General features: G+C 41.0%; 1 protein-coding gene across 1 annotated transcript in view; it reads right to left on the bottom strand.

The window, feature by feature from the left end:
- Positions 1 to 13,897, bottom strand: part of CCDC40 (coiled-coil domain containing 40) — a 1,637,270-nt gene that overhangs the window by 479,676 nt on the left and 1,143,697 nt on the right. The window contains exon 12 of the mRNA XM_044068074.1: positions 6,376 to 6,621. Coding sequence (XP_043924009.1) covers positions 6,376 to 6,621 — 246 coding nt within the window. The remainder of the gene's footprint in view (positions 1 to 6,375; positions 6,622 to 13,897) is intronic.

Raw genomic sequence — 13,897 nt, 5'->3', positions numbered from 1 at the left:
GGCTTTAGGTTTGTTAGGCAGCTTTTGGTGTCTAATTTCATAAACAAGGGAAATCAGAGATGTTAGCCATCTAGATAATGATACCTTTGAAACTGAAAGTCCCTTTCTGCCTTCTGCATAAGAGACAAACAGCTGGTCAGATTTTCTGAATTGTTTGGTTCTATCCAAATAGTACCTTAACTGACGATGAACATCTAGCCAATGCAATTTTTGTTCAGACCTGTTAGAATATTCTGGAAAGAACACAGGGAGGTCAATGATTTGATTTAGGTTAGAGGCTATCTTAGGTAAAAAAGACGGGTTGGTTCATAAAGATACCCTGTCCTTATGGAACAACAGATAAGGAGGTCGACAGCTGAGTGCATGAAGTTCTGAAACTCTTCTAGCTGAAGTAATACCTACCAGAAAGAGTGTCTTCCATGATAGCAATTTTAAAGAACAGGAGGCTGCAGGTTCGAAAGGGGAAAGAATCAAAGAACTAAGAACTAAATTTAGGTCCCAAGGAGGAGGAGGATTTCTTATAGGAGGTCTGAGTAGAAAAACTCCCTTCAAAAAGGCTTTGCAAAGCTTGTGGGACATTATGGCAGACTCTGAAATGCCCACATGAAAGTTAGAAATAGCTGCCAATTGAACTTTAAGAGTAGAAGGAGATGAACCTGCATGGAAGAGTTCAGCTAGAAAATCAAGGACCATTTGGATGGAAGCAGTGAAAGGATCTATGTCCCTTCCTTGAGCCCAATAGTAAACATTTCCACTTACTCAAATAAATCTTCGAGTGGAAGATTTATGGGAAGCTATCAAAATATCTCGGACAGAGTGAGATATTTGAGGAAGCCTGGCTAAGGTTGGAATTGGAGGAACCAAGCAGTGAGGTTCAGAGAGGGAAGGGCGACTGATGGATCAAAAGATCTGGAACTAGGTCCAGATGCCAAGGTCGCTCAACAGAAAATGATGTAGAAAGGGGAACCAAACCTGTCGAGGCCAGTAAGGAGCAATGAGGATCAACGAGGCCTTCTGAGCGATAGCTTTCTGTATCACTTGAGAGATTAGTGGGAAGGGAGGAAATGCATACAGAAGTCCCCGGGGCCAAACTTGGACTAGAGCGTCTCTGCTGAGCTGGCCTGGTAAAGGGAATAGGGTGAAATAATCTCTGCACTTGCTGTTTTGGGGAGTAGCAAAAAGGTCGCAGCAAGGCTGATTCCACTTGAGAAAAATTTCTCTCACAACAGAGTCTTTCAGAGACCACTCGTGAGGCATGAGGATAGCTCTGCTCAACTTGTCCGCGATTTGATTGGACTTCCCGGGGATGTGCATTGCTATCAGAAACCGGTGAGAAGAAATCGCCCATTGCCACAGTCTGAGTGCTTCTCGACACAGGAGGTAGGACCTGGTTCCGCCTTGTTTGTTGATATACCACACTACAGACATATTGTCCGTCTGGATTGCTATCGTTCCCAAGGGAAGAGAGTCTTGAAGGGCTTGCAACGCTAAAAGCACTGCTCTCATCTCTAGAACATTTATGTGCAAGTGGCATTCGTCTGGTTGCCATGTGCCCTGGACAGTTCTGCCCTGATAATGCCCCCCCCACCCGATCAGGGTCAGAGTAGCAACCGGAGGAAGGGACAAAGGGTCTTCCCAATAAGAGCTGAGGGAAGACATCCACCACAGAAGATGATTTCTGCATGTTTGCGTAATCATAATGGTGTGGGACATCGGAAGTTGCTGGTATGACCATTGTGAAGAGCATCCATTGAAGGATTCTCATGTGGAATCTGGCTAATGGAAGCAGAGGTATGGCAGCCGCCATAATCCCCAACACTTTCAGAACTAACCTGGCTTTGATTCTGTTGCTGCTGAAGAGGAGCGAGACCAGTTTGTGTATGTCTGTTATTCTCTGATCTGTTAGTCTCAGACATGTTGACTGTGTCTAGATTTGCGCCTATGAAGGTAATAAAAACAGACTTTTCGCAATTTATTGAAATGCCTAAATTTTGACAAATGCGAAAGGTGTAGTCCCTGGCCAAGAGAAGAAGATGCTTGGTGGGAGCTGTGAGGAGCCAGTCGTCCAAATATGGAAACACCTGGAATCCTTGACGTCTCAGGTGAGAAGCTACCACTGCCATGCATTTGGTAAACACCGGGGCAGTGGTGAGACCAAAGGGCAGGGCCCTGAATTGAAAATGACTGGTTCCCAGCCTGAAGCGGAGGAATCTTCTGGAGCGCCTGTTCATTTTATGTGATAGCACGATCCTGAAGGTCTATAGAGCACATCCAGTTTCCCTTTCCCAATAGGGGAAGGATGGACTGCAGCATGACCATCCAAATCTTGTTTTCTTGACTGACTTGTTCAAGATACTGAGATCCAAAATTGGTCTCCAGTCCCCTGTTTTCTTTGGAACTAAAAAGAACCTGGAGTAGATTCCGGATCCTTGCTGGTCTGCTGGAACTGGCTGAATTGCTCTTTTGCAAGCAGCTTTGAAATTTCCAAAGCTGCAAGATCCCTTTGAGTGGGTGGAACATCTGGAAGGGATTTTTGATTGGTTTGGAAGGGAATGGAATAGCCTTCGAAATGATGGACTGTACCCATTTGTCTTGAGTCAGGGATAGCCAGGCTTCTGGGTACAGTGACAATCTTCCCGACTGCCTCGGTGGGCAGTCGGGCAACACCTCAGGGATGCTGAAAGGGCTTATCAGAGAAGGCTTCTCGATTGCCCTGGTTCTGGACCCCCTGCCTCTAGGGCGTCTACCATTGTTGTTCCCCTCTGCCTCTGGCGGGAACCGACTCTGTCGCCAGGCTAAGTCCCTTGAGATTGTTTGTGGAACCACATTTTCCCACTTTTCTGGCCTTTGGGGTAAGGCCTAGAAGGAGTAGAAAACGGACTACGGCAGAAAGAGTCTTGCCATCTGTCTCACACCTAGTCAAGGTTTCTTTCACTTGAGGACCAAAAAGAGATGATCCATCAAACGGGGAATTAGTGAATGACGTTTTAAAGGGGTCCGCAAAGTTGCATAGACGCATCCAGGCATGCCTGCGTAAGGCCACACCTGTCCCTGCGGCCCTGCTCGCTCCATCAGCCGCATAAGAAAGGAGGAGCATGGAGGAGTTAGCTATGGAGTTCAGGGTAGCCAGCTGAGTGTTCATCTTGTCTTGAAAACCCGCAGCCATAGGATCCTTCAACATGTCACTCGCTTCTTTGATCAAGTCTCTTTGAAGACGAGTAAAATGGCATAGGTAGTTCAGCGAACGCATAGCAAAGGTCGCTGACGAGAACATCCGCTTCCCGTACCTGTCCATAGACCTAGATTCCTTGTTAGGGGGATGAACAGGCACTGAAGGATCAGCTAGTTCCTTCTTGGTGGCAGCAGCTACCACCATAGCATCCACAGAAACACCTTTTGTGAGAAATTGCTTGTCAGTTGGTGCTGTTATAAATTTGGAAGGTCTCCTGGGGGTAGGGTCCACTGAATCAGGAGCCGTCCAGGCGTTCTTTGCAACCACCTGCATGAGGGGATCAAAGGGGGTGACACCCAGGAGGTGGAAGGGCGAGAGCCAAATGCCTCAAGATACACAGATTCATCCTCCGAAGGGTTAAGGGCTGGCCAATTTCCCCTCTGTTTCAGGATCTCTAGAATGTCTGCGACAGAGACATCTTCAGAAGGGGAACGGGGAACCCTCGAATCCTCTAAATCTGTGTCAGAGGTGACAGACTCAGGTGAGTCTATGTGCTTCCTCTTACACTTTCTCTTCCTAGGGGCTCCTGCCAATTCAGGGAGGCCTCGAAGAGGATGAGATCCCACAGGGGATTCTTGAGGAGCTGGCTCTCTGCGGTCTGGGATGAGGGAGTGAGTCGACATAACCAAAGGCACCAAGAGGAGGGGCGGACGGAGCCGACTGTGGAGTCGAACAAGGTTCCAACACACTCCGCATGACCTCGAACGCACCCCTGTCCGGCAGAGCCAGAGGTCCCCGCCCGAGAAGCTGAGAACCTCCATCGGCACCGACAGAGATGGCTCCGAGGCCGATGTCGGAGCCGAACTCACTAGCGCCAAAGCACCGAGGGGAGGAGGAGGGGGTCGGAAAAGGGTCGAATGCCACTCACCCCTCGAGCCGACGAGGGAAGCCGGCGCTGAGATTCTTCAAAGAAGAAATCGGCCGCCAACGGGCCGAAGACAATTGTATCGGCTCCGACGCTACCACAGTCTCGGTCCCCGAGCTCAAAGGAGTCGGAGGAGGAATATTTATTGGAACAAGTTGAGGCATCGACTGATGAGTCGGACTCTGGAGCATTTGGGCCAGTGCCTCGGACTTCAAAAGTCTACTCACTACCCTCTGGAGGTCGTGATCTGAGAGCCTCGATGACCTGGAGGAGTGAGATCTGTGGCTCGCTCAGACAGCAGGGGAGACGCTGGAGCCGAATGAACGGAGCCAAGGGACGGTGACCTCGATCTCTTTCTAGATGTTGGCTCCGATGGTCTGATCGGAGCCGAGGAAACCACAGATACTGCAGTCAAGACTCATCGGCTCCAGCCGGAGCCGATGAAGCAGTTTTTCGAGCCTTAGGCCTCGACTCTGAAGCTGGAGCCGAGGTCTTGAAGCCTTAGAAGGTTTCCCGATGACACAGAAAGGGAACCTTCAGGCTTAATCAAACCCCTCAAAATGAGTTTATTTTTTCTCCTGCAGGACTCTAGGGCTGAAGCCATGGCATACAGCACAAGAGTCCTGCAGGTGTAAAGGTCCCAGGCAATACACACAAGAAGTGTGACCGTCTGTCAGAGACATTTTCTGACAGCACGAGTCACACTTCTTGAAGCCTGAGACCTTTGTATCCTTGGACATCCTCAAGGAACCGAAGTGTAATCACACACAGAAAACACACACACAGATTACACCGATAGGGGTTCAAAGGGAATTATTTAAACTAAAGGTAAGTTAAGTTAAAACTCCCTAATCAAACACATACTCACCCTAAGGATAGGGAAGGAAGGCCGGGCCTTAGGGAAAGAACTATAAGTTCTTTAGAAAAAAGGGGCTGGATAAAAGGTAGAAGGGATAATATCCACTACACTAAGGGGAAAGAAAAATACACTAAGCTAGCTTAAGTCTAAAGAATTTAAACTAGTCTAACTTTCACTAACCTGGTACCGGTAGAAAACACACCTAGATCTGAGGTAACTCACGCCTAGCATTGTGGGATATAAGGGGAGCCGTAAGGCCGGTGGAACCAACTCGAGCTTTTAGAGAACCCATCCAGCAAGAATGAAGGCGAGATAGACAACTTAACATGTACTTGTTTCACAAAGATAGTGGTGGAGGACTTGGCTTGGACACTAGGCTGAGGACTCAACTCTATAGCTGTGCCAGTGGGGAGTCTTACTGGGGACCTGGAGGGAAACAGAGAGAGAAATCCAGACTGAGTGTGTTCCTTTTGTGCTTTTAAGGGAAATTGTGCTTGATGCAGAGAGCTGCATCTGGAAATACTGTGAATGTGAACATGCCTCTCCAATGTAAGTGTTGAGGATTCAGGCTCCTTGATTACTGGCCCAGAGAGGGGATGTCACAGGGTGTAACAGGACGTTCTGTGCTGCGTAGGCAGATGCATGCACTCAGTGTACTAACATCACTGGACATCTCACTCACTGTCAGGGAATTTGACCAGCATCCAAAGATGGATTGCTCCCTGCACCTTATCTGTTCCTCCCTACAGTCTCTTTTCTCCCTGCCTGAGGGAATACCACCACAAAGCTTATTCCCGAAAAAATCAGGGGCCTGATAATGTACCCAGGAGCAGTGGCTAGAAGGACAGAAAGAATCCACTCACCAGTGTGGCTACACCACTATTCATCATACAGTATTACACAAGGCTATAGCTAGGCATACTCTCTATACTACACTGAATACAATTTCTATACATTACTTAAAGAAAGCATGTTTTTTTATGCCATACTCTGTCAACAACTATCTAAATTAATACTTCCAATAAGAGTCTCATAGTATGAAAAAGTAACTATTTAATGTTTTTAGAGGGAAAGTGATGCAAACATTATTAAAGGGGGGTGTTTCCATTTATAAATGACAGGTGTTTAATGAGGCAGCAATAACAGCACAAGATTGCAGAACTGTATTCGCTACCTACACCCCCTAGTATTGTGTTGTATTGTATTATATTATATTATTTTATTACACTATATTATATACCTACAAAATCCTGTTAGTAAAAATATTTTATAAGTTTGACTGTTTCACTGATCCAGCATAATAACAATAGTAATAATAATAACAATAATATCTTAAAAAATGTTGCAAAATGCGAATAAGAAGGCAGTGTTCAGTAAAGTAAGCATTATATTGTTTTTCTAAAAATTACATTTCCTTACCCCAGCACTGGAAAGGGCTTGCTCAATCTTTTTATTGTACAAGTTGATTGTTCCTTGCTTGCGCTCTATTAAGATGTTGCGTTTTTCTATCTCAATCTCACAATTGGAAATCAGGGAATTCTTTTGTCCTAGCATCTTGTCAAGCTCTGACAGTGTCTTCCGGAGCATGCTCAGTCTGGTACTACTATGATTATTCTCCAGTGTGATCTGTGCTACTTCATTTTCTCCTTTAGCTAGTTTCATCTCCTATTGAATTAAAAAAAGAAAGAAAAAAAATCATCATGAGAGATACACTACTGTCGCAAAATACACTTGATAAATGCATTTATAAACCACAGTCCTACACTTCTGATGACAACTATACATACAATCATGTGGCTATAAGATAATGATTCTTGCCACAATGTTGTCTAAATAATTGCTGTTACTTTAAGAAAATAGTGTACACTACATGCTCAATTAATTAAGGAAACCTGATATGCGCTGTATTAAAGGAGTCTTTCACTACAAATTCATATAACTTGGCCTGTTATGAAGGAAGATTGTCAGCCTGAAATAAAGCATTTGGGTGGTATAGTAGGAACATTTGCAGAGAAACCTAGACATCTTCATAAAAAGGTAATTCAGTGGGGCTTAAGTATGAGGTATTCTGCCTGAAAGTGCATGTATGATGCAGATATAATTCCTGTCTCTTGCTAAAGCAAAACGGAATTACTATAACTGTACCTGACACTGACCCTTCACCATTACTTTTGGGTATCTTGGACTTTGACATAAAAGGTACTATGAAATGGACAAGTATGATTTTTTTGTTTCATTTCAGAAAGTTTGCCTATTTAGAATAACATCACCAAGATTTCTGTTACCTATTTGAAAAAAATGTTTGTACTCGTGTCTTTAAGTTTCAGTTGTACAACAAAACTATATATGTTATAAAACTGGATTTAACAGGTCATACTACTGTAATACAAGAGAACAAGTCTGAAAGGAAACTTGGTGTCTAGTTAGTTCATTACAGTGATGCAGTTGTTTTATATACTTTCCATTTTTTCATCTAGCTGTACTAGGAGATTCAAAAAGTATACCAAATATTATTTATTTCTCTTTTGGTAACAAAGCAAGTGTAAACTGGTCACACGATTATTTGCAAATATGAAGCAATACATAAACTGGTGAATCAACGTCTAAGCAATGGCAGTCAGGGGTGTAACTAGGATCTCTGAAATTGTATACAGCTTCCAAAAATACCTCCTGAAATGACAGGCTCAGTTTAATAAACTCGATAACTTATGTAATTATACCATGTGGAGAAGAAGGCAGTGCCTCAATATACTCCCTGAACCAAAACACAGAATCACTTGCTACATCAATTATACGTTTTTGAGGGCAAAGGCCCTGGCAAAGTCCAGTAGCAAACCACTAAAGTACATGCTTCAACTAGTAATTAAAGCTAGACCCTCCAGATCACCAATTTGGTTGCTTTACCTCTAAGTTATTGAAGCAGCTGGGAAATGGGCAAGGTTTTAAACTTTAAAGCATCAAATCTCTCCTATATACATGTAATACACACAAACAAACCAATGAGAGCAGTGGAGATGCAAGTACACATTTATATACTTATTTCTTTATACAAGTTTTTTCATACTGTAACTATTTGTTTTGTACCAGGTTAGTGGGCCAGTCCTCTACTCTTTCTTATCCATATTCAAGGCTTATAATGGACCTCATGTAGAATTAAATGCAGGATACCTTCCTCCACCAACAAAATACATCCATCTGGATCATCTAAACATATTTTAACTGCTTATATAGCCAATATATAATGTGCAGTTGCACTTCCTCTGTTCTCACTGGGTTGTCTGTTAAAATCTGTGTCTTAATAAAACATAAGCATGTTAAATTTAAGAAGGATTTTTGTCAAATTTAAAATTCCACCACAACTCATTCAACAAAATAAATTATTCCAAAAAAAGTAATCTGTAATGTACATGATGCATGCTTGGTGAAAGCCTTGGCAGAAGTATAAATCTACACAAAGGTAACAATCAAATAAGATTTAATGTAAAAAAAAAAAAAAAAATTCTACATGTAATTTCTGTATGGGTTGTCTCTATGTTCTCTGTATATATTCTATTATGCTATCTGTGATATGTGATAGGCAATGATATTTTTGTTACTGTTTGGAGCTTTTCTCCCCGGGCCTCTGCTGAAAATGGACATATATCCAGTCGGACTATCCCAGTTAACAAATGTAAAATAAAATAAATAAGCAATACGTTATATGAACAGAATACATCAAAGTTCTCAACATAAAAAATTGTGTCTTGCCTAACCATAAAAAGATGAAATACAAAGACATGGCCTGGTGAACCATATACACTTTGTCATAGAAATTAAACATACAGCTAATCCCTAAATACTGAGTATTCCAGGGAAGCTGGATAATTCAGAGTGATCTGTAATCATCTGCATTGTGTGGGTCAGCTAGTTCTGAAACATGGAATACCCTGCCCACTGTCACAGTTTACAGACTATGCCTTTGCAGACTGATATGTTAATTATACAAATAAGTGAAGTAAATAATGGGGCACCATTTTTAAGAAACTGTGATAAAACCCACTGAGTCTGAAGTAAGTAATCACTGCAAACTAGGCCAACAGCTTTTGTATTTGCCAATATATATAGTGAAGGTAATACTGACCTGTACATTTTGAGATTGGAAAGCTGCTGAACGTCAATATTAGCAGATACACCAGTCAAGAAAGGACAGTTAAGCCATGTACAGTCATTGGAGAAGATGTTCAAAAGGATCTTAAAGTATATTCTTAACATCCAGAGTTCATTCAATACAGCAACATGTATTAATGGAATATATAAAACAAATGTATTTGTTTTAAATCTGGAGTTTAAAACTAGAGTAGAAATAAAAGCAAAAGAGATATTGTTAAGAAGTAACAAGAATTATACAGATGGGCTGACAAAGGTTAAAATAAAGCAGAATAAGGGGGATCTCATAGAACAAGAAGAGGTGCAATTGCAGAGTGCTAAAAAAATAAGGGAGTATCTGGATAATATGCATGAGTTTAGAAAGACTGCTGTTAAACAATTGTTTTTTTTTTTTGATAAGAAGTCCAAAGTACAAAAACTTTTAACACAATGACTTTGGCAACAGAAAGTAGAAAGTGTTGTTCTCAAACTTAGGGAGCCTATAACAAGAAAAATAACCAGAGATCCTGTAGAGATATTATAGATATTTTGGAACTTTAATGAAAATTTGTATAAAGCAGAGGAATGTGGAAATTAAGAAAAAGCATAAATGAAAATATTTATGAAAGACTTAGCTATGCCAAAGTTAGAGGCAGATAAGGCTCAACAATTAACAGTTAAGAAAGGAGGAGATGAGATAAAAACATTGACATATAATCAATATGCAGGAAAGTCTCCAGGAACAGATGGTATTCCTTTGGAAGTTTGGAAACAAGGAGGGAAGAAAATGATAAATATCTGGAAGGTTTTATTTAACAGCATTTTAAAAGGAAGAGAAGTATCAACATCCTGGAAGAAAACTGTGGTGGCTGTAATACCTAAAGACAGTACGACTCATCAAACCTAGCTTCATACAGGCCCATTTCAATTTTAAATCATGATTATACAGTGCCTGTGTCTTTAATAGCTACAAGAATGGCAACAGTGTTGCCAAAATAAATAGATATGGACCAAGGTCTACTTCTACTTACCAAAATTACAAACAGCCAACTCCACTTCAGTAAACATGCACTTTATCGAACATACGGACTACCAAAATCCGTTCCCTGGGAAACTAACCTCTTGGCCACCAGCGTGAACTTTGCCCTTTTCCCCAGGGCAGTGCGATTTTAGAGTTGGTATATTTAGTAGGGGGATAGGGGGACAAAGCCCCCCACTTGGGTGGGTTGAATTTGTTTCCATTTAGTTTTTTTACCTGGTGGCCAAGTGACTGGTTTCCCAGGGATCAGATTTCGGTAGTCTGTACGTTCGATAAAGTGGAAGCTCACTGAAGTGGAGTCAGCTGTTTGGAATTTGAAGAAGTGTAATTTTGGTAAGTAAAAGTAGACCCATGGACCCATGTGGTTTTGTGAAGGGGAGGCAAATATTTGACAACATTAACAGAATAATGATGATCCAGGGGGAAGCAGAATGTAAGAAAATACTGCTGGTGTTGGTGGGTCTTGATGCAGAGAAAGAATTCAACAGAGTAAGCTGGGATTTTATGAGTACAGCAATGGAAGCATTTGCATTCCTGAAACAATAATAAGGTTAATTAGAAGGATATATAAGACATTGGCGGCAAAAATTATACTGGGCTGGTTCATCTCTGATAAGTTGTGTCTGAACAGAAGAACTATGCAGTGGTGTTCTTTTTCTCCATTGCTATTTGTGTTACATTAGGAGACACTGGCAAAGAAAATAAGTGACTCAAATTCAAGGATATAATAGGTATGGTGAAAAGTTGGCTTTATTTGATGACTATATTATTTTGTACCTGATAAAAGAAAAGAACATCTCAGCGTGTTGTGGAATACTCTGAGACAGCTTTACATCTTTTCAGGATATAAAATTAATGACAAAACAAAGGCTATAGCTGTAAACTGCGTACTCAAAAGTGAATTAGTTCAGCAATACCCATATTTATGGGGACATGATAAAATGAAGCATTTAAGGATAGGGATTAAAAAGGGCTCTCTCTGTCTAACTCTGACTAAACAAAAGGTAATACAAAAACTGAGAAACTGCAAGCTTTTGTTTATGGATATGGATAGTAAGATACAAGCAGTGAAAATGTTTTTAGTCCCTTTAGTTTTATGTAAAGGTCAGGCATATTTTTATCAACCAGAGGAGAAGTTGTGGACAGTAATTAAAAATTATGAAAGATTTTATCTGGAGGGAAAGAGGGCAAGGGTCAAGTGGGATTGATCCTTCCAATAGAACAAGATGGTTTAGGATTACCTGATTTGAAGGGATATGTTTGAGCTACACAAGAATCACATATGTAACACAAGCAGAAGAAAACTTTAATTCAAAGTGGAAAGGGATGATAATAAAATGGGGAAATTAAAAAAAATAAGGAGAAAATGGGATTTTGAATGCAGATCCTTAAGAAAAATAACAACTGTACAGAATATTCTATTCATAAAGTAGCAGAAAGTATTCTAAGAACTAAATCAACACAGGAATGAAGAAAGGAGATTCAGCCAACAGAGATGACTGCAATTAGGAATACAGTGAATAGGGAAGAGGGGGCTGGAATCTACTGGAGAAAACTGGCAAAGTAACCAAAGTATTGGGTGCAAATAACTAGAGAGGGAAAGGTAATAGAATGGGAAGAAATTTGGACTGCAGGCTACAGACTGTATTCCCTATCAGGGATTGATATCAGAATATAGGCAAAGAGAAAGGGACAGGGGAATCCTAACTGAAAGACCTGATTCAATAGAGTTTTTAGTTGAATCTAGAACAAAAGCTGTTGTTACAAAAGGATAATTAGTATGACATATAAAATATTTCAGGATAACTATAGAAATCAATCACAGGATGTCAGAAAAGATTGAGAAGAAAGACTGGAATAAGCAGTTTACAAGAAAACAATGGAAGGGCATATGTATGAGTCACAAATATGCAACAAAGTGTAGAAGATTTATGATTTTTGCTTGAAAGTGCCTGTGTAGGTATTTTTACACCCCAAGCAGACTCCAAGGAATTTTTCCTCAGGTAGATGACAAATGTTGGAGATGTGATGGGGAAGAAACAGGTAACTGGGAGGATATGCTTTGAGAGTGTAATGAGTAGTCAAACTTTACAAATTCCCTACAGAGTTCTCTGTCAGAAATATTGTGTGAACAAATGGGTGAAAATGATTTTTTTGAGCTGGGATACAGGATCTGAACTGCCTAGACATAGTAACGCTTTAAGTTTAATTCTGGTGGCTGCCAAAAAAGCACTTATTAGAAAATGGAAATCAAAGTCTAAACCATATGAACCATATTTTAAGTAGTGAATAAAAGAACCAGAAGTAAGATCTTTAGAAAAGGGTAGGAACAAATTACATAGAAATAAATGGAAATTGTGGGAACAATATATCCAGAGTAATGTTCTGGAGGAGGTGTGAGGTTTAAGGGAAGGAATTAATTGATCAATTTATGTAATGGTGGGCTAGCAACCTGATGATGTTAACCTTGGCTCTAGATGATTGTCACTGTTGAAGTGCTACCCATACTCCATGTGAAAAAAATGGGAAATCGGATTGTGGATGGATGGATTGACAATAACTACATTAAAGAATATACTGTGAACATGTTAATATGGTTGTGTATGTCTGCCTATGTCTTAAGTGATAATTCAATAAAGGAATTAAAAAATGGTGGGGTAAGTCAAATCATGGATATAGTATGGCCAGAGCCATGCAAAAAGGCATACAGTTCTGTCAAGTTAGTCAGACAGGATATGCTAGTAATATAAAATAAAACAATCTTGTGTTAGCTCTATGGTACACAGTGAAGGAGCCCTAACTGAAGGCACTGGGATCAGAGTTTAATTTGTGAGCTCAGGTGTTGCAAAAGCTTAGCAGGTGAGATGAGAGTAAGCAAGTGAACCCAGCTCACCCACGCCAGGAAGGACAGACATGATCTGAGTCCCGCCACAAATGCAATGCTTTGCAGAAGGTTAAGTACTCATCCATAGGCACACGGACATATTGAGTCACTACACCTATTACCTTCTAATGAAGGGCTCTGTATACCCCATTACAAACTTAGCATTAATGGCACCTGATGGAGAAAGGAACAGGGAGTGGAAAAAAAACTTTCCAATGCCAAGTACAGTCCCAGACTAAAGTGCCCTGATATCCCCTCCAGCTGAGCTCACTTAGTAATATGATATGGGACTCTGCCTCCAGCAGACCCCTATAAAAAACAAAATCAACTGAACAGGCGCACTCAAATACCTCAACAAAATGTATGACATTGCCTGGGGGACACTGCAAAAAAATGTTTTGAAAAAAAAACTGGTAATTTTGATCTTTCATCATTACATAACCAGACTTCTAGACTTCTTCAGACAACGCTTTTATCCATAAAAACATATGACTGCACTAATTCAATGGCATCACACAATCAGTGAATATATTATAACACTAAATAATGTTAACAATAAAATTTAAGTGACCCAATAAATACTCTTTATATACTCCATATACAGTCCATTCAGTTGGAAAGGGTGAATCAGATTTTAATTTTAAAATTAGAATGATAGTAAGATGCTGTCCGGTTCGATTCTCAGCTAGAGCGTCTTCTGCGTGGAGACATACGTGAATGGGCGTACCTTCGTTGAAGGTTGTGCATCAGGGCTGGTAACTCGGCACGTAAAAATCAACTACCAATCATTAGTGGACCGGAGTTCTGCTGTGGCAACCCCTAACCGGGAAAAGCCGAAAGACATAACAACAAGCAGAATATGCATTCAGACTGGGCTTATAGTCCATGTTGGT

The sequence above is a fragment of the Protopterus annectens genome, chromosome 4.part0, assembly GCF_019279795.1.
Source record: "Protopterus annectens isolate FY-2018-M chromosome 4.part0, PAN1.0, whole genome shotgun sequence".
NCBI lineage: Eukaryota > Metazoa > Chordata > Ceratodontiformes > Protopteridae > Protopterus > Protopterus annectens.
This window is presented reverse-complemented; position numbering and strand designations above follow the sequence as displayed.